This window comes from Podarcis gaigeae (genome assembly GCF_964106915.1).
Source record: "Podarcis gaigeae genome assembly, chromosome: 13".
In the NCBI taxonomy this organism is placed as follows: Eukaryota; Metazoa; Chordata; class Lepidosauria; order Squamata; family Lacertidae; genus Podarcis; species Podarcis gaigeae.
The window spans coordinates 11,007,610-11,027,650 of record NC_139689.1 but is presented as its reverse complement, the minus strand read 5'-3'; the positions used below and the strand labels follow the sequence as shown (position 1 = coordinate 11,027,650).

Sequence of the window (20,041 nt, the reverse complement as noted above, 5' to 3'; positions counted from 1 at the left end):
GTGGCCTGCTTGATGTGTGGGGCCCGAAACAAACTGGGAGAGCCCTAGTGTCGCCATGGAAGACACCAGGTCCAGAGCCTGTGAGGAGGGGGTGGCATCAGCATGGAAGTTGAAGTCTCCCAATACCAATAGGTTAGGGAACTCCAAGGCCCAGCCGGCCACCACCTCCAGCAGGCTTGACAGGGTGGCTGCTGGTGCGCTAGGTGGCCGGTACACCAGCCAGACAGCCAAGCTCTCCTCGGAGCCCCACACTAGGCCAACACATTCAATGCCGGGGATCGATGGCGATGGTAGAGCCCTGAAAGAACAATCTTCCCGGATTAATAATGCCACCCCTCCCCCCCGGCCCACAGTCCGTGACTGGTGGAGGACGGAGAAACCCGGGGGCGCCATCTCTCGTAAGGTAACAGTTACCCCTTCGCGCACACAGGTCTCCGTCACACAAGCCAGGTCGACCCCCTGCGAGGTAAAGAAATCTCTCTATTGTTCAGGTCAGGCCTCACCACAATAATGTAGCATTTAGGGGGAAAAATGCAAGTCAGTAACCCAGCACCAGAAGCAAAGATGGAGAAGATCTCCACAGCCACCATGTATTTTCCTCTGGTGCTCAGATAAGTTGGAATGAAGGAGAGCCAAACACTGCAGAAGACCAGCATGCTGAAGGTGATGAACTTGGCTTCATTGAAGCTGTCAGGCAACTTCCTGGCTAGGAAGGCCACCGTGAAGCTGATAGTGGCCAGGAAGCCCATGTAGCCCAAAACACAATAGAACATAGAGACTGACCCTTCATTACATAGAAATATGATTTCTTCCGTCATTGAGTGCATGTCCACATCTGGGAATGGGGGAGAGGTTGCCAGCCAGAGGACACAGATCCCTACTTGAACAATGGAGCAGGAAAAGACAATGGAATAAGCCAGTTCTTTGCCTACCCATTTCCTCATAGTGGATCCTGGTTTGGTAGCCATGAATGCCAAAACCACCAATATGGTTTTGGCTAAGATGCTGGAGAGGGCCACAGAGAAGACAATGCCAAAAGCAGTTTGTCGGAGAAGGCAAGTCACCATATTAGGTCTTCCGATAAACAGCAAAGAAGAGAGGAAACACAAGAGGAGGGAGATAAGGAGACCATAGGTGAGGCTTCGATTGTTGGCTTTGACTATGGCTGTATTGCGATGCTTAATGAAGATGCTGAGCACCAGAATTGTGATTAGAGCGAATAAAAGTGCAGAGGAAGATGAAAAAATGGCCAAGGTTTCATCAAAGGCTAGGAAGTTTGGAATCTTAGGAATGCATAGATCCTGGCCGCTGGTTGGATACTGATCTGCTGGGCAACTGACACATGTATCCATGTCTGAAAATACATAAACAGTGTGTGACCATTTGAAGCAACCAAAAGTATTCTTAAGAATTCCTTCATCACTAGTCCATTTAGTATAGTCTTTTCTACATCAGAATGTATACGAGCTTCAAGTCCAAATGCTTTTGTACTAGGTGTATCAAAAATAAAAGTTGTGTATCAATTCTGGAATTTTCTACATGGGTAACGTCTCTTTTTTCTTTATTGTCTCCCTGCTTTTTCTTAGAGCCACATAAACAGTACAGCAAAATGAGAAATGCATTACAGCTGAAATCTTTGGATCTCAGAAAAGTGAGTTTGATAAGAGTTTCACCCTATTGTCAAACAACCTCATTCTTAGAGGAGAAAACACCACTTCTATTACACCCTAATTTTTTTGATGCTGTAGGTAAAATATATTAGCTTCCACCTAAAAAGAAATCTTCAAGATGTTTTAAAGATTAAAATATAAACAGTGAGAACAACACATCTGTTAATTTAAGCCTTTTCTCCTGCAGCAGTTTAATGTCAACAAAATTGCCAGGAGCCCAGAGGTTCTGCATTATCTTAAGATGTCATCTCTAACCTTTCTCATTTGAAATCATTCCTTCTGGACATGCATCACAATCATAGCAGCAAAACTTCTTTCCCTCCTTCTTTTTCTTCCCGTAACCAGGATGGCAGTTGGCATTACATACAGAAAGCGGTGGCACCTATCCAAATGGATAGGAAAAGTTTAATATTATGATATTGTTTTGAGGAATTTATCAAATATCCACTATCAGGAGATTTAACAGTAAATAGGAGGACTAATAGCGTGAAATGATTCGTAGGTACACAAGTGGCACATACAGTGGGGTAAAAAGCTGCTGTTCTAAGCACCAGACAAACTTAAGAAGATGTCAGTATTCCCTTACCTTAGTGAAGCGTCTGTGCCATTTGATTCTGTCTTCATTAATGGTGAGCACTTTACCTGGAGGGGCCTGAGGATCCAAACTTCCCACTTTGACCCTGACATAGGAATTATTTGGGAAAGTGACCAAGTTGGTAATATCAAAGCCAGCTGCTAACTCTCCATATTCATTTAATGTAATTTCATCCCCAGCACTGTTGTTGAATGAGATTCTCTGCAGGAATGAGTGGAGCTAAGTGGAAAGAGAATCAAAGTTGAACACTTCAGTTCACAACGAAGAGCATCCATATTTTAGTTGCACATACAGGAGGAGTAGGAAATCATGAATCAGTGTCAATTCAACATTCAACAGACTTGCATCAAGATGGAGAGACCATAGTCCTGCTTGTCTGAGACCAGCCTTTGTCTGTATCCAAGAAAGGGATGGAATTTGAGAAGTCATGTAAGAGAAGAGATGGGAGCTTATGTTCTCAAAAGATAGGAATGCAACATGAGAACATCGGACTCGACCTTTCCATAGTTTATAGAGTGGAATTGAGCATGGTTGGATGTTGGATGCAGAGGAGTGGTAGGAAGCAGCAGCTGGAGAACCCGAAAGGGACGCCGCAAGGGGGCTCAGAGCCAGGGGATTGGTGGTGAGATGACAAGGAGTGGTCAGTGGGAGAAGAGGGAGCAGACTGGGAGGAAGAGGTGTCAGAAGCAGAAAAGGCAACAGGGTTAAGGGAGCAGGAAGAGGCTGTGGCAGACGGAAATCCAGACTCAAAGGCAGAAGAGGAGAAGGGAGAAATTCAGGGTCTAGAGACAGTGATCAAACAGTTGCTAGCCTCTTCTGGGGACCTACCAGTGAGGCCAGAAACCCCTGGTGATTGGCAGACAGGGAAAGATGAGGAGCTGGGGACAGGGCCTTCCAAGATGTGCCCAGGTAGTGGCAGCTCCCTGATGGGCTGCTCTTCTGTTTTCTCTTGGATATGAGGATCCCTGCAATAGCCAGTGCCTGGGGTTGGGGTCCTGGTTGTATTTGCCCAGAATTATGCGCCTGGGCCCCCCAATCTTACACCACTGGGTAACTGGACAGGTAAGAGAGACAGAGAGAAGTGGGGAGGGATATTTGGAGAAAATGGAGGGGTTTGCAGTGTGAAGGAGGTAGTTGTTTGTAGTCTGTTGCATCTGAAAGTCGGTGTCATCTAAAGTCTGTTTAGTATCATTATAGGAAATATTCTAATTCCCATCTTTCATACAATAAATTTACTTAAGGTTCATTTTTAATTTCTTAAGTTTTATTCTTTTATTTCTTTACTGATGATTAAATGCCAACTATCATAATGTACCAATGCAGTGAATGCTTTGTAACAGAGAACAATACCTGCCAAGGTTCTACATATTGAGGAGAGAGTCTTCCCCTAGCACCTCTCCATTTGCAGATGACTGCAGCCAAGTGCATGCTATTTAAGGCATGTGCCAAAGCATAGACAGCATTATAAACACTGTAGCTGTGGCCAGTCATGCTCATTTCAAAAAATGGTGCAGGAAGGCTCTCCAGCATCTCCTCTCCAGTACACACAGTTTTTGAGAGAGTGGAATTTGAAAGTGAACAACTGAATGCATCTTCCCAGAAATCTTGGAAAAAACCATCTGTCTCTGTCCAATGAGGGTATACACTCTGAAGAAAGTCTTGAAAGTTGTGAATCTCCTTGGAGTGAATTGCAAAGGATATAGCACCATGGAGCATTTGTATTTTAACATTAATTTTTTTTTGAAGGCTATATAATATGAAATCAATTTGAGTAGTTGTAATCCATACTTTTCCTACATGTGACTTCTTTTGAGGAAATAGTAGGTGATATAACTCCATTGTGCTTAAAGCAGTTGACAACCATATACTAAATCTACTTCCTCCATGTAGAAGAATTGCATTAGCTTTGCTTGTTGTGATAGTTGGTAACAAAATCCTTGAGTCCTCCAGCATTTCTAGTAAGTTACTGTTATAATGTATATTGGGTTTAACTCTTTCTGTAAATGCTGAACAGATTCCATTCTTGAAAAGCATTGGCTCAATTGTCTGTAAGAAACGTTCCCCAGCTTCATTAGCTGGAGTGATGAGCCCAACCCATTTCCATCTGAAATGCAGAAGTAACTGGATAATTCCCTGATACTGAAGGTCTTCATTGGGGACCATGCGGTAAAAGGAAGGGAACTTGGTTCCATCATTTATGGCTGGTTCAAATGAACCATATGAAATCTGGAAAAAGCAAAAGCCAAATGTTTCCAAGTGGAAACAAGAACTCCTGATACTCCAATTTATTCAAATATAAACACGTACACGCACGCACACTAAAAATATTGAATATATACTGAATCTGTATGCCAAGTTTACCAAGTTTAGGGAGACCACCAACCCCAGCTTATATAGGAAAACACAGATAACCTTGCTCCATGTTTTCTCTTGATATTTATTATTATTATGGCATCATCACAGCTTCATTCTTGTACATATTGATTGTATCCAAGGATAGGGGAGCATTTGGAGGAGGAGCCTCCGGTGAGCTGCGATAGAGGATTGCTGAATCCCATCACTGCCGTACATTTTGGAATCAGAGTCTGAGACGGAAGTAATCAGCCACCCTACACTCCTCAGGCTGGGGAGTGGCAGCTCATCCGCAGATCGCCAACACCTGGCCCCAAATTCAGAAGGAGGGGCTGGGGGCAGCTGGGTGGAAAGCCTGGATCGTTTCTTGGCAACTCTCCAAAGTCGCCTCCAATTAGCAGCAAGCTTCCAGTTCTTAAAATGAAAAACTGGATTTAAGTATTGGACATGATCTGAGCGAAGGGGAAGAAACTACTCTTCTAATTAATTCATCCACTGAGGTGCTAAAAAGGATTCGAAAGGAAAAAGGATAAACATCTATGTTGACTTGGTATGTTGGAACTGAAGGGGGGGGGGTTGAGCCTCCTTTGTTATTATATTTCGTTTTCCTATGTTATGTGGCAAAATCCTCCTCTGAAAGAACCAGCTGCCTGATTATTTATAGCAAGCGAGACTGGAGAGGTGGTTTATTTGGTGATATAATTGTCTAATTCTAATAGTCATTAACTGTGTGGAAATAACAATTATTCAAAGGTGGAAAACCAAGTTCAAAGTATTCGGCTGCAGATATATTTGGAAGAGGATAAAGAGTTTCCCAACTTTGATTTGGAGAATGACTGGAGAGACGCCAAAAACACTTAGGAGGTTTGCCTAGAATTAGAATCGGAATGACGCAGCTTCAACGAGCGGCCATGTCTGAAAGTAGATCAATTTGTCAAATTAAATGCAGAGCCTTTAAATTCTTACTTAATATTTGCATTCCCAGTTTTATATGGCAAAACCTTCCCTGGACAGGTTAACCATTTGAAGGACAGCTGGTCTTAAAGCATTGGGCAGATGCCTTGCTTTGATTTTATCTGGACTGACTTGGCTGCTGCCCAAGTTGAGAAGATTTTTGGACTGGCTTGGTGGAAACATCATTTTGTGAAGAGACATTGTGAACATACAGAGGGAACTCGGGATGTAAATTCCACAAAGAATATATTGTTTTGTTCTATCTCGCTTGTTCAGAGGCTGTGAAATGTAATAAGTATTAACATCGGAATGATTTATGGGAACTATCGTGAAAATTATGAAAGCAGCAGAAGAATGAAATGATCAGAACCACCCCAGCCTGAGAACATGGGAAGATACCGCCAATTTTTTTTTATAATTTGGCCTAATATTTGGACTGTTTGATGGTTGAATAATATGTATAATTTGGAATGTTTAATATGATTTTATTGGATTGTTAAAGTGGAAAATTTAATAAATATTATTTTTTAAAAATAGAAGAATAGGGGAGCATTTATCATGGCTCATGTTAATATACTAAGTGGATGATGAACCAAAACTCCAAGGTGTAAGTGGAGTGATAGAAATTGTTGTTCATGTACTTTTGATCTGTAACCTTTGTAATGACTGTAGGGAGCGGTTGATTCTCTATTTACTAAGAACTCTCTCAGGAAGATTTCCTGGGAAATCCTGAAGATCTCCATTAGATTGTATATAGTATTCATCTCTGAGCACAAAACCAAATCATATAAAATATCAGTAAAATACAAAATACTGTACCAGCACTATTTAAAACAACTAAAATGAAATACAACAATGCAGGAGAATAGCACAATGCTGACACCACTATATAAGGCTCTGAATTGAGAGATGACAAATGCCAGAACAAAGCAAGAAAACACTTTTTCAATTAGCCTCTGAAAATGAACAATGTTGATTAACATCATACTTTGGGAAAAGACTATCTTGATTTTTAAGGGGAAGAATATTTTTAGTTAATTTGTTCTCAGTTATTTTTGCCTATGAAGCCAATGTCAATTTCATATATTCAGTAGCTCACAGGCAGCCAGGGCAGTGCGTTCAGGATTGACGTATATGAACCAGTCTAGGTGCCTCCTTTACAAACCTGGCAGCTTTACAGAAATCTTCTATTACATCTATTAAACACAAATTGCCCTTCTTACACACATTGTTGGATATGCATATTATACCCCTTTTACTTTGTCTATTTCCCCACTCCATATTTATGAATCAGTAGATTCCTAATGCAAGGACAGCATGAAATCTCTGTTTTTCAAGATCCATATTCTACCTGTGGAATCTTGAAAGGACCTAAGACGTTTGCCATGCACCAGGAGGTATCAGAGCTGAGTCCCCCAATGACCCCTATGACATTTTTCTGGATGCCACACCTGTAGTTGGGAACAAAGTGATGCGATTTAAAGAGCAGGTCCAGAGTGTTTCGGTAGGTCATCTTTGAATCATAATAGCTATCATAGATGTGGAAGCCTAGAGAGACATTGGGCAACATCCTTGGATTCTCATTGATCTCATCAACAGCAAAGACCAAAGCCAGGATTTGCTGGTAGAACTTTGTCAACACCCTGCAAATGAAGTGAGATTTTGTTTAATGGGAAAATTAAACAGTGCACAGAATCTAGATAGGAGAGATTCACCTGCCTCCCTATAAGGAGAGGATGAAGCCAGCAAAGTTTATTTACTTATTTGGGCAATCTAAGAATACTGTGTAATTTTAAAAGCTGTTGCATATTTCTTCATCTCTTCAGCAACCCGTGTTAGTTTTTGCCACCTTGAAAATTTAGGTATCATCAAAAACTTCAGTACCATACTACTTTGCTATATACTTTTCCTATTTTTTCATGCCATCTCTTTTCTCTTTCTCCTACTCTCTTTTCTATCTCTCTTTACACAATTAGACTCAAAAAAGCTTATTGTTCATCGACAATATGCACATAGCCTTTATGTACAGATTTCTAATAAAATCTCTCCACACATTTAAAAAATAAAGTACTATAGCAATCAATCAAAGTTATTTTCTGTCAGATATAGCATATAAGGAATAATTAAAATAATATTAATTAACAGTTACTTACATTGGGGCATCAATGAAGTCCTGGGAAGGGTGTTTCTTGAAGGATAATTTGGGGTGTATGTAACAGATATGAGATGCCATTGCACCAATGACCAGGTCACCTGCCTCATGCCACTCGTGTGGAACATGAACAGGATTATTAGTTGCGCATTGAGCGCTTTGTCCTTGGGACACTATATTGGGGAGCAGCAGAAGCAGCAGGAGCAACATCCTGATGGCAAATTCCCTTGTCTGCATGGACTCCCCTGCTTCTCTCGACAGTATTATTCCTCTCCTCCACCTGATCTGAACAAGACAAATTGGGTGGCAGCTGACTCTGTCAATTTGGCACTGTAAGGGACATGTATCCACCTTATTGTTAGCTTGAAGATTGTCACAACAGAATGCCTTGGATGCCAAATAAGATGCAGTGGTTTGATATGAAAGAGGGAAACTGATAACTGATAAGTAACAGAGCCCAGCCTAGTTGTCTATGGAGCACTGAGGAGCTTATAATCATTTCAGGCTTGCTTGTTGATTCCTTTTTTCCGCTCCGGCCTTTGGAAGTTCAGTCAGGTGGATTGATTATTGTAATTTTAGTAATGATAGGGGAGAGAACCAGTTGTGCAGGGTTTTTGGATTCTATGGCGCATCAGCAGTAGGAGAACTGCCAAAATATTACTATTATTATTTTTAAATATATATTTTTATTGATTTACCAACATTGTTCTAATAGCGACTTCAATATAACAATACCAATTTTATCTAATTAATGCAATTATGAATGCCAATTATTCAAATGTCAATTATATGATTTAATTAAATGTTTCCCCTTGCATGCTAAATTTGATGGCTTCATTCTTCTTCATGATTTCTGTGTTCCACTATGTTAATAACTTCCATTGCATTCCATGTACATATAGCAATCTGTTAGATAACAGCTACAGACTTGTGATTTCTATTTGTGTTGGTATATTAGGTAATTTATAAAGTTTCAATTGAGGAACTCTAAGTGCAATCCTTATTTCTTCCTGCGTGTGACAATTTCTCCCCCATGATGTTTTCCCGTTCATATATGGCCCCATCCTTACCCTACTTCCAAATTTGTTAGTACTGGGGCATCCTTCACTCTCCCACCTATGTAACACTGATCAGACATGCTTTGCCATCACATTAACTGAATGGTGGCAGCAATTCTGGATAGCACCCTTGCCTTATCAAGAAGTGGGAGCACTGGATTATAGCATCAATGGGATATCAGATGCACACAAGGCATGATGGAGAACAGCAAGAACTTGGAAAAGATGGATGCGCCATGCTTGACGCCTCAGTTACTGCTCACGCCCATGTGCCTGCTCTCACTTTAATATATTGCTCCCACTACGCCAAACAACTTTTTACCCGAAGGCTTAAAAAAAGCCCCCTAACAATCCCAGCATATCCTGTGAGGGATCTTTGTGAGGGGGTAACCAAAAAGTTGGAGTCTCATGCAGGTGTTCTTTAAATAAACAATAATGATTTATTTTTTAAAGCAAGGTAGTATAATATAAGTCGAGAAACTTAGGTTATTTCAGCAATAATAATATGCTAGTTCACTTCAATTCAGTTTCTAAGGTTTGGGCTTTATAGTTTGGTTCCTTTCTAAGGCGGGACTTTCCTTCATTTACCCACCCCTTTAACAAATGCAGCTCCTGAGGTAATTTCAGCAATAGTCTTAAGGGCTCACCCCCTTCCTTCACTGGGATTTGGATGTCTCCTTCTCCTGCTTCATCCTCAGTCTCCCAGAAAGATTTGGTCCTTTTACTCCTGCAGGACAATACACTCAGTCCTTCACGGTACACTCGGAGTGGATGTTTTATTCCAGAACCAACTCTTCCTCCTCCACACTCCTATCCTATCTCCCTACCTAACTCCCAACCTCCCTCCTCAACCACTTCAACTCAACCCCACTCTTAACCACAGTCTAACCCCATCTCCCGTGAAATCGGCTCCTTTTAAACTCTCCCTCCTGGAACCACAGCCAGTCAGAGGCAGCTGCTATTTATCCAAATGCTAGCAGGAGAAAAAAGTAAAAAGAAATACTTGTGGAACTAACATTTCTGTCACAATAGACACAACATTTTAGAAGGACTGGAAGAAACACTATGGACAGCATATCTGCTAAACATTGGAAGAACAAGGATGTAGTTTGAGTGCCTCATTTGCAGTTCTATGAATCAATGTGTCAATACAAATAGAAAATATTAATATTGCAGTTGTTGTATAAGGGATTATTATTTTGACTGGAATATAATAGAAATTAATAAGATTTTGGAATGCAGAAATAAAGGAAATCATCTAGCATGTGGGGAGGGGCACCTAAATTATATGATTCAGTATTTGAGTGCTTAGTATTAGTATTACAATTTGATATTGTTTTAATGATGCTATTATTGGATGGTAATTGAAAATTAATAAAAATTATTATAACAGAAATAGACTTTAGAATCAACTTTAGAAACAACACATCTGTATTCTTAAAAATGAGCTTACTTGAGATATTCTCTGAGACCTCTCTTTCAAACTGGTTAGAAGTATAATTCAGAAATAAAAGGTTTGTCCTATTAGTGTTAGTAATATCCAATGTGTTTTCCTCCAGATATTGTTTCATATCTCTGCTCCTTTTCTTTGTTAAAACTATTTAAAAAAACAAGGGAAATGGCTGTCTTAAACTTCTCCTTCTTCTATTCCTCAGCTGCCTTGTGTGTTAGAGATAAAGAATGTAGAGCCCTTAACTATTTCACAATGTTTTTTGTTTCTGGTATGCTTTTTTTATCTTCAAGATGAATTTGTAGATACCATGAAGTAATTGATAAGAGACTTTTTATTAACAATCATTTATACAGTACATGTAGAACGTTGATCAACTGAACTTAACCATTTCTAAATGAAAAGGCTGAGAGTTTTGCTATTAAGATTCCATTTGCTATAAATATACAGTAAAACATGACAGGTTAGTATAGTGGTAAGTATCCCCGCCTGTCACGCGGGAGACTGGGGTTCGATTCCCCGATGTGGAGAGGCACCAATGTTTAAGGGACGTGGGTGGCGCTGTGGGTTAAACCACAGAGTCTAGGGCTTGCTGATCGGAAGGTCAGCGGTTTGAATCCCCACGATGGGGTGAGCTCCCATGGCTCGGTCCCAGCTGCTGCCACCCTAGCAGTTCGAAAGCACGTCAAAGTGCAAGTAGATAAATAGGTACCGCTCCGGCGGAAAGGTAAACGGCGTTTCCGTGCACTGCTCTGGCTTGCCAGAAGCGGCTTAGTCATGCTGGCCACATGACCCGGAAGCTGTACGCTGGCTCCCTCGGCCAGTAAAGCAAGATGAGTGCCGCAACCCCAGAGTCGGTTATGACTGGACCTAATGGTCAGGGGTCCCTTTAGCTTTAATACACAACAAGGGTGTATGGAGTGTTAGGGAGGGGTAGTAACTCTAGCAGGGACCAAGTCGTGCTCCTTCTGGGGTAGTTTGTCTACCTCTGATCCCCACCCTGCCCTCAGTTCTCACCTGTGGCTCCTAGAAATTGTCAGCTTGCAACAGCAGCCACATCCCATGAATCAGATACAACTGGCTGGCTCCCTAAACCAGGTGACGGCAGCCAATGGGCCTCAAATCCTCAGTCTGTTAGGGAATTTCTCTGCATGCAAAGACAGGACATAGCAGATAAGAGAAAAAGTGGGCCCAATGCTTAAAAAGGTGGCTACTGCAGGAGCTGTAGAGGGAAATGAGGGGCAGATGGGTCTCGTAAACCTAGGAAGGGAGCCCACCTAGGAGATGGAAATTTTGAACCTAAACCTCCACTGCTTTACAGCATTACTGATTTGTGAAAAAGGCTTTGGGAGTAGAACCTGAGGAAAAATCTGTACCTATGGCCTTTGGGACCTCTTTGGCAGACAAAACAGTTAAGAGGCAAACTCTACAAAGATCCAGAGCAGGAACTCGGAAAGTGATACCTGCTACCAAGTTCATAAGACTCAACAGAACCACAAATTCCACTGTCATTTATACCTTTCTCTGTGTTAGCTGCTCTTTGTTGTTCAGGTCAGGCCTCACCACAATTATGTAGCATTTAGGGGAAAAAATGCAACCCAGCAACCCAGCACCAGAAGCAAAGATGGAGAAGATCTCCACAGCCACCATGTATTTTCCTCTGGTGCTCAGGTAGGTTGGAATGAAGGAGAGCCAAACACTGCAGAAGACCAGCATGCTGAAGGTGATGAACTTGGCTTCGTTGAAAGTGTCAGGCAACTTTCTGGCTAGGAAGGCCACCGTGAAGCTGATAGTGGCCAGGAAGCCCATGTAGCCCAAGACACAATAGAACATGGAGACTGACCCTTCATTACATAGAAATATGATTTCTTCCGTCATTGAGTGCATGTCCACATCTGGGAATGGGGGAGAGGTTGCCAGCCAGAGGACACAGATCCCTACTTGGACAATGGAGCAGGAAAAGACAATGGAATAAGCCAGTTCTTTGCCTACCCATTTCCTCATATTGGATCCTGGTTTGGTAGCCATGAATGCCAAAACCACCAATATGGTTTTGGCTAAGATGCTGGAGAGGGCCACAGAGAAGACAATGCCAAAAGCAGTTTGTCGGAGAAGGCAAGTCGCCATATTAGGTTTTCCGAGAAACAACAAAGAAGAGAGGAAACACAAGAGGAGGGCAATAAGGAGACCATAGGTGAGGCTTCGGTTGTTGGCTTTGACTATGGCTGTATTGCGATGCTTAATGAAGATGCTGAGCACCAGAATTGTGATTAGAGTGAATAAAAGTGCAGAGGAAGATGAAAAAATGGCCAAGGTTTCATCAAAGGCTAGGAAGTTTGGAATCCTAGGAATGCATACATCCTGGCCGCTGGTTGGATACTGATCTGCTGGGCAACTGACACATGTATCCATGTCTGAAAATACACAAACAGTGGGTGACAATTTGAAGCAACGAAAAGTATTCTTAAGAATTCTCTCATCACTAGTCCATTTAGCATAGTCTTTTCTACGTCAGAATGTATACGAGCTTCAAGTCCAAATGCTTTTGTACTCGGTGTATCAAAAATAAGAGTTGTGTATCAATTCTGGAATTTTCTACATGGGTAACGTCTTTTTTTTCTTTATTGTCTCCCTGCTTTTTCTTAGAGCCACATAAACAGTACAACAAAATGAGAAATGCATTACAGCTGAAATCTTTGGATCTCAGAAAAGTGAGTTTGATAAGAGTTTCACCCTACTGTCAAAAAACCTAATTCTTAGAGAAGAAAACATCTGTTAATTTAAGCCTTTTCTCCTGCAGCAGTTTAATGTCAACAAAATTGCCAGGAGCCCAGAGGTTCTGCAGTATCTTACGATGTCATCTCTAACCTTTCTCATTTGAAATCATTCCTTCTGGACATGGATCACAATCATAGCAGCAAAACTTCTTCCCTTCCTTCTTTTTCTTCCCGTAACCAGGATGGCAGTTGGCATTACATACAGAAAGCGGTGGCACCTATCCAAATAGATAGGAAGAGTTTAATATTATGATATTGTTTGGGGGAATTTATCAAATATCCACTATCAGGTGATTTAATAGTAAATAGGAGGACTAATAGCGTGAAATGATCCGTAGGTACACAAGTGGCACATACAGTGGGGTAAAAAGCTGCTGTTCTAAGCATCATACAAACTTAATAAGATGTCAGTATTCATGCCTGGACCATCCAACCTTACAGCTGTGTTAGAATTCGGTGTGATTTGACCCCTGGCTTGGCCTTTTGATGGAGTCACCACCTAACGGCATTTGCTTCAAGGAGTTCACATGGTGTTCCTTTGTGTGGCACAAGGAATTAAAGGTAAGTCATTATAGCGGTTCTTTTCCTACCTGCAGGGTCATTACAATAAACTAGGACTAGGAAATCATTCCATGACTTTTGGGTTGTGGTTTCCTGTTAGGCCACATCCTGTCTCAGAGAGAAATGCTTTGGGTTCCTGTGGGAGTCATAAAGCCATGGCAGAGGTTTGTAAATGCTGCAGGGTACCTCTGGACCTCGTGACCAGCACTCTGAGCTTTACAATGTATTGGAATGTAATGACCCTATATGGCGATGGGGTGCAATAAAAGCTTGGCCTGATGTAGGTAACATGAGATTGGCAAACGGCCATGCGGCTGAACAGAACAAAGGAGAATAAATCGGAGAAGGGCAGACAGAGGGGCTGCAATCTCTTACTATGGAAATATAGCTAGCTTTCTGTGTCTTTATTTTATACTAAACAAGTGCCACTTGTAACGGCTGGCTCCAACAGGTTCCTATGCCTGACCTGTTCTGGGAGGAGTTGCATTCCGTTTGAAGCAAGAGGTCTGGTAGCACTCCTCTATTCTCACTCATCACTAGTCTGAAGTGGTTTCAGGTGCTATTGACTTTCAAAATGAATAATGTATGAAGTGCTTTTGTTATATCCCATTTTGTGGATAACCGCAAATTCTGGGTTTTCAGGGACTGTGCCATTATTTCCATACCTTAGTGAAGCGTCTGTTCCATTTGATTCTGTCTTCATTAATGGTGAACTCTTTGCCTGGAGGGGCCTGAGGATCCAACCTTCCCACTTTGATTCTGACATAGGAATTATTTGGGAAAGTGACCAAGTTGGTAATATCAAAGCCAGCTGCTAACTCTCCATATTCATTTAATGTAATTTCATCTCCAGCACTGTTGTTGAATGAGATTCTCTTCAAGAATGAGTGGAGCTAAGTGGAAAGAGAATCAAAGTTGAACACTTCAGTTCACAACAAAGAGCAAACATATTTTAGTTGCACATACAGGAGGAGTAGGAAATCATGAATCAGTGCCAATTCAACATTCAACAGACTTGCATCAAAATGGAGAGACCATAGTCCTGCTTGCTTGAGACCAGCCTTTGTCTGTATCCAAGAAAGGGATGGAATTTGAGAAGTCATGTAAGAGAAGAGATGGGAGCTTATGTCCTCAAACGATAGGAATGCAACATGAGAACATCGGACTCGACCTTTCCATAGTTTATAGAGTGGATTTGACCATGGTTGGATGTTGGATGCAGAGGAGTGGAAGGAAGAAGCAGCTGGAGAACCCCCAAGGGACACCCCAAGGAAAGGAGGCTCAGAGCCAGGGGATTGGTGGTGGGATGACAAGGAGTGGTCAGTGGGAGAAGAGGGAGCCGATAGGGAGGAAGAGCTTTCAGAAACAGAAGAGGCAACAGGGTTAAGGGAGCAGGAAGAGGATGCGCCAGACTGAAATCCAGACTCAAAGGCAGAAGAGGAGAAGGGAGAAATGCAGGGTCTAGAGACAGTGATCAAACAGTTGCTAGCCTCTTCTGGGGACCTACCAGTGAGGCCAGAAACCCCTGGTGATTGGCAGACAGGGAAAGGTGAGGAGCTGGGGACAGGGCCTTCCAAGATGTGCCCAGGTAGTGGCAGCTCCCTGGTGGGCTGCTCTTCTGTTTTCTCTTGGATATGAGGATCCCTTAAATAGCCAGTGCCTGGTGTTGGGGTGCTGGTTGTTCTCCCTTAGAATTATGCGCCTGGGCCCCCCAACCTCACACCCCTGGGTAACTGGAGAGGTAAGACAGACAGAGAGAAGTGGGGAGGGATATTTGGAGAAAATGGAGGGGTTTGCACCATGAAGGAGGTAGTTGTTTGTAGTCTGTTGCTTCTGAAAGTCTGTGTCATCTAAAGTCTGTTTAGTATCATTATAGCAAATATTCTAATTCCCATCTTTCATACAATAAATTTACTTAAGGTTCATTTCTAATTTCTTAAGTTTTATTCTTTTATTTCTTTACTGATGATTAAATGCCAACTATCATAATGTACCAATGCAGTGAATGCTTTGTAACAGAGAACAATACCTGCCAAGGATCTGCATACTGAGGAGAGAGTTTTCCCTTAGCACCTCTTCTGTTGCGGATGGCTCCAGCCAAGTGCATGCTATTTAAGGCATGTGCCAAAGCATAGACAGCATTATAAACACTGTAGCTGTGGCCAGTCATGCTCATTTCAAAAAATGGTGCAGGAAGGCTCTCCAGCATCTCCTCTCCAGTACACAGTTTTTGAGAGAGTGGAATTTGAAAGTGAACAACTGAATGCATCTTCCCAGAAATCTTGGAAAAAACCATCTCTCTCTGTCCAATGAGGGTATACACTCTGAAGAAAGTCTTGAAAGTTGTGAATCTCCTTGGAATGAATTGCAAAGGATATTGCACCATGGAGCATTCGTAAATTAACATTAATTTTTTTTTTGAAGGCTATATAATATGAAATCAATTTGGGTAGTTGTAATCCATACTTTTCCTACATGTGACTTCTTTTGAGGAAATAGTAGCTGAGTTAACTCCATTATGATTAAAGCACTTGACAACCATATACTAGATCTACTTTCTCCATGTAGAAGAATTGCATTGGCTCTGCTGGTTGTGAAAGTTGGTAACAAAATCCTTGAGTCCTCCAGCATTTCTAGTAAGTTACTGTTATAATGTATATTGGGTTTAACGCTTTCTGTGAATGCTGAACAGATTCCATTCTTGAAAAGCATTGGCTCAATTGTCTGTAAGAAACGTTCCCCAGCTTCATTAGCTGGAGTGATGAGCCCAACCCATTTCCATCTGAAATGCAGAAGTAACTGGATAATTCCCTGATACTGAAGGTCTTCATTGGGGACCATGCGGTAAAAGGAAGGGAACTTGGTTCCATCATTTATGGCTGGTTCAAATGAACCATATGAAATCTGGAAAAAGCAAAAGCCAAACGTTTCCAAGTGGAAACAAGAACTCCTGGTACTCCAATTTATTCAAATATAAACACGTGCACGCACGCACACTAAAAATATTGAATATATATTGAATCTGTATGACAAGTTTACCAAGTTTAGGGAGAGCACCAACCCCAGCTTATATAGGAAAACACAGATAACCTTGCTCAATGTTTTCTGTTGATATTTATTATGATTATGGCATCATCACAGCTTCATTCTTGTACATATTGATTCTATCAGAAGGAGGGGCTGGGGGCAGCTGGGTGGAAAGCCTGGATCGTTTCTTGGCAGCTCTCCAAAGTCGCCTCCAATTAGCAGCAAGCTTCCAGTTCTTAAGATGAAAAACTGGATTTAGGTTTTGGACATGATCTGAGCGAAGGGGAAGAAACTACTCTTCTAATTAATTCAGCCACTGAGGTGCTAAAAAGGATTCGAACAGAAAAAAGGATAAACATCTATGTAGACTTGGTATGTTGGAACTGAAGGGGGGGGGTTGAGCCTCCTTTGTTATTATATTTCGTTTTCCTATGTTATATGGCAAAATCCTCCTCTGAAAGAACCAGCTGCCTGATTATTTATAGCAAGCGAGACAGGAGAGCTGGTTTATTTGGCGATATAATATGATTCTAATAGTCATTAACTGTGTGGAAATAACAATTATTCAAAGGTGGAAAACCAAGTTCCAGGTATTTGGCTGCAGATATATTTGGAAGAGGATAAAGAGTTTCCCAACTTTGATTAGGAGAATGACTGGAGAGATGCAAAAAAAACCTTGGGAATTAGAATCGGAATGACGCAGCTCCAACTAAACGAGCGGCCATGACCGAAAGTAGATCAGCTTGTCAAATTAAATGCAGAGCCTTTTAATATCTTACTTAATATTTGCATCCCCAGTTTTATATGGCAAAACCTTCCCTGGACAGGTTAACCATTTGAAGGACAGCTGGTCTTAAAGCATTGGGCAGATGCCTTGCTTTGATTTTATCTGGACTGACTTGGCTGCTGCCCAAGTTGAGAAGATTTTTGGACTGGCTTGGTGGAAACATCATTTTGTGAAGAGACATCGTGAACATACAGAGGGAACTCTGAATGTATATTCCACACAGAATATATTGTTTTGTTTTATCTTGCTTGTTCAGAGGCTGTGAATTGTAATATGTATTAACATCGGAATGATTTATGGGAACTATCGTGAAAATTATGAAAGCAGCAGAAGTATGAGATGATCAGAACCACCCCGGCCTGAGAACATGGGAAGATACCTCCAATTTTTTAAATAATTTGGCCTAATATTTGGACTGTTTGATGGTTAAATAATATGTATAATTTGGAATATTTAATATGATTTTATTGGATTGTTAAAGTGGAAAATTTAATAAATATTATTTTTTTAAAAAAGAAGAATAGGGGAGCATTTATAATGGCTCATGTTAATATACAAAGTGGATGATTATGCAAAATTCCAAGATGGAAGTGGAGTGATAGAAATTGTTGACTATGTACTTTTGATCTGTAAACTTTGTAATGAATGTAGGGAGCGGTTGTTTCTCTACCTACTAAGAACTCTCTCAGGAAGATTTCCTGGGAAATCCTGAAGATCTCAATTAGATTGTATATTCTATTCTTCTCTGAGCACTATAAACCAAATCATATAAAATATCAGTAAAATATAAAATACTGTACTAGCACTATTTAAAATAACTAAAATGAAATACAACAATGTAGCAGAATAGCACAATGCTGACACCACTATATAAGGCTCTGAAGTGACAGATGACAAATGCCAGAACAAAGCAAGAAAACACTTTTTCAATTAGCCTCTGAAAGTGAACAATGTTGATTAATATCATACTTTGGGAAAGGACTATCTTGATTTTTAAGGGCAGGAACATTTTTAGTTAACGTGTTCTCAGCTATTTTTGCCTATGAAGCCAGTGTCAATGTCCTATATTCAGTACCTCACAGGAACCCAGTGCAGTGCGTTCAGGATTGATGAATATGAACCAGTCTAGGTTTACAAACCTTGCAGCTTTAGAGAAATCTTCTATTACATCTATTAAACACAAATTGCCCTTCTTACACACATTGTTGGTTATGCATATTATGGCCCTTTTACTTTGTCTATTTCCCCACTCCATATTTATGAATCAGTAGATTCCTAATGCAAGGAAAGCATGAAATCTCTGTTTTTCAAAATCCATATTCTACCTGTGGAATCTTGAAAGGACCTAAGACGTTTGCCATGCACCAGGAGGTATCAGAGCTGAGTCCCCCAATGACCCCTATGACATTTTTCTGGATGCCACACCTGTAGTTGGGAACAAAGTGACGTGATTTAAAGATCAGGTCCAGAGTGTTTCGGTAGGTCATCTTTGAATCATAATAGCTATCATAGATGTGGAAGCCTAGAGAGACATTGGGCAACATCCTGGGATTCTCGTTGATCTCATCAACAGCAAAGACCAAAGCCAGGATTTGCTGGTAGAACTTTGTCAACACCCTGCAAATGAAGTGAGGTTTTGGTTGATGGGAAAATTAAGATTTTCACCTGCCTCCCTATAAGGAGAGGATGAAGCCAGCAAAGTTTATTTACTTATTTGGGCAATCTAAGAATACTGTGTAATTAAAAAAGCTGTTGCATATTTCTTTATATCTTCAGCAACCCATGTTTGTTTTCGCCACCTTGAAAATTTGGGTATCATCAAAACTTTGACAACTATACTATTTGGCTATATGCTTTTAATGCCATCTATTTCTTTTTCTGCTACTCTCTTTTCTTTCTGTTGTTATAGATTTGGTGTTTTTAAAAAGCTTATTCTTCACGGACAATATGCACATAGTCTATATGTACAGATTTCGAATAACATCTATCTACACATTTAAAAAATAAAGTTCTAAAGCAATTCCCCCTTCAAATCAATTAAAGATATTCAGTCAGATACAACATATAAGGAATAATTAAAATGATATAATTAATGGTTACTTACAGTGGGGCATCAATGAAGTCTTGGGAAGGGTGTTTCTTGAAGGAAACCTTGTGGACTATGTAATAAATATGAGATGCCATTGCACCAATGACCAGGTCTCCTGGCTCATACCACTCGTGTGGAACATGAACAGGATTATTTGTTGCGCATTTAACACTTTGTACTTGAGACACTATATTGGGGAGCAGCAGAAGCAGCAGGAGCAACATCCTAATGGCAAATTCCCTTGTGTACATGGACTCCACTGCTTCTTTCTACAGTGTTATTCTTCTCCTCCACCTGACCTGCACAAGACAAATTAGATGGCAGCTGACTCTATCAGTTTGGCACTGTAAGGGACACGTATCCACCTTATTGTTAGCTTGAACATTGTCACAACAGAATTCCTTGGATGCCAAACAAGATGCAGTGGTTTGATATGAAAAAGGGAAACTGATAACTGATAAGTAACAGAGCCCTGCCTAGTTGTCTATGCAGCACAGAGGAGCTTATAATCATTTCAGGCTTGCCTGTTGATTCTTTTTTTCCACTGTGACATCTGGGGGACCAGCCAG

General features: G+C 41.0%; 1 protein-coding gene across 1 annotated transcript; it reads right to left on the bottom strand.

Annotated features, from left to right (window-relative positions):
* Window positions 1-437: 437 nt before the first annotated feature.
* Window positions 438-19,723, bottom strand: LOC310830757 (vomeronasal type-2 receptor 26-like; the record flags this gene model as incomplete). Its single annotated transcript, XM_083710597.1, has 11 exons — window positions 438-1,354; window positions 1,926-2,052; window positions 2,257-2,484; window positions 4,054-4,491; window positions 5,704-5,850; window positions 6,923-7,214; window positions 7,725-7,759; window positions 14,235-14,462; window positions 16,036-16,473; window positions 18,709-19,000; window positions 19,488-19,723. The coding sequence occupies 11 exons, from the start codon at window positions 19,721-19,723 to the stop codon at window positions 438-440; spliced, it is 3,378 nt and encodes a 1,125-aa protein (XP_083566723.1).
* Between the last annotated feature and the right edge of the window lie 318 nt (window positions 19,724-20,041).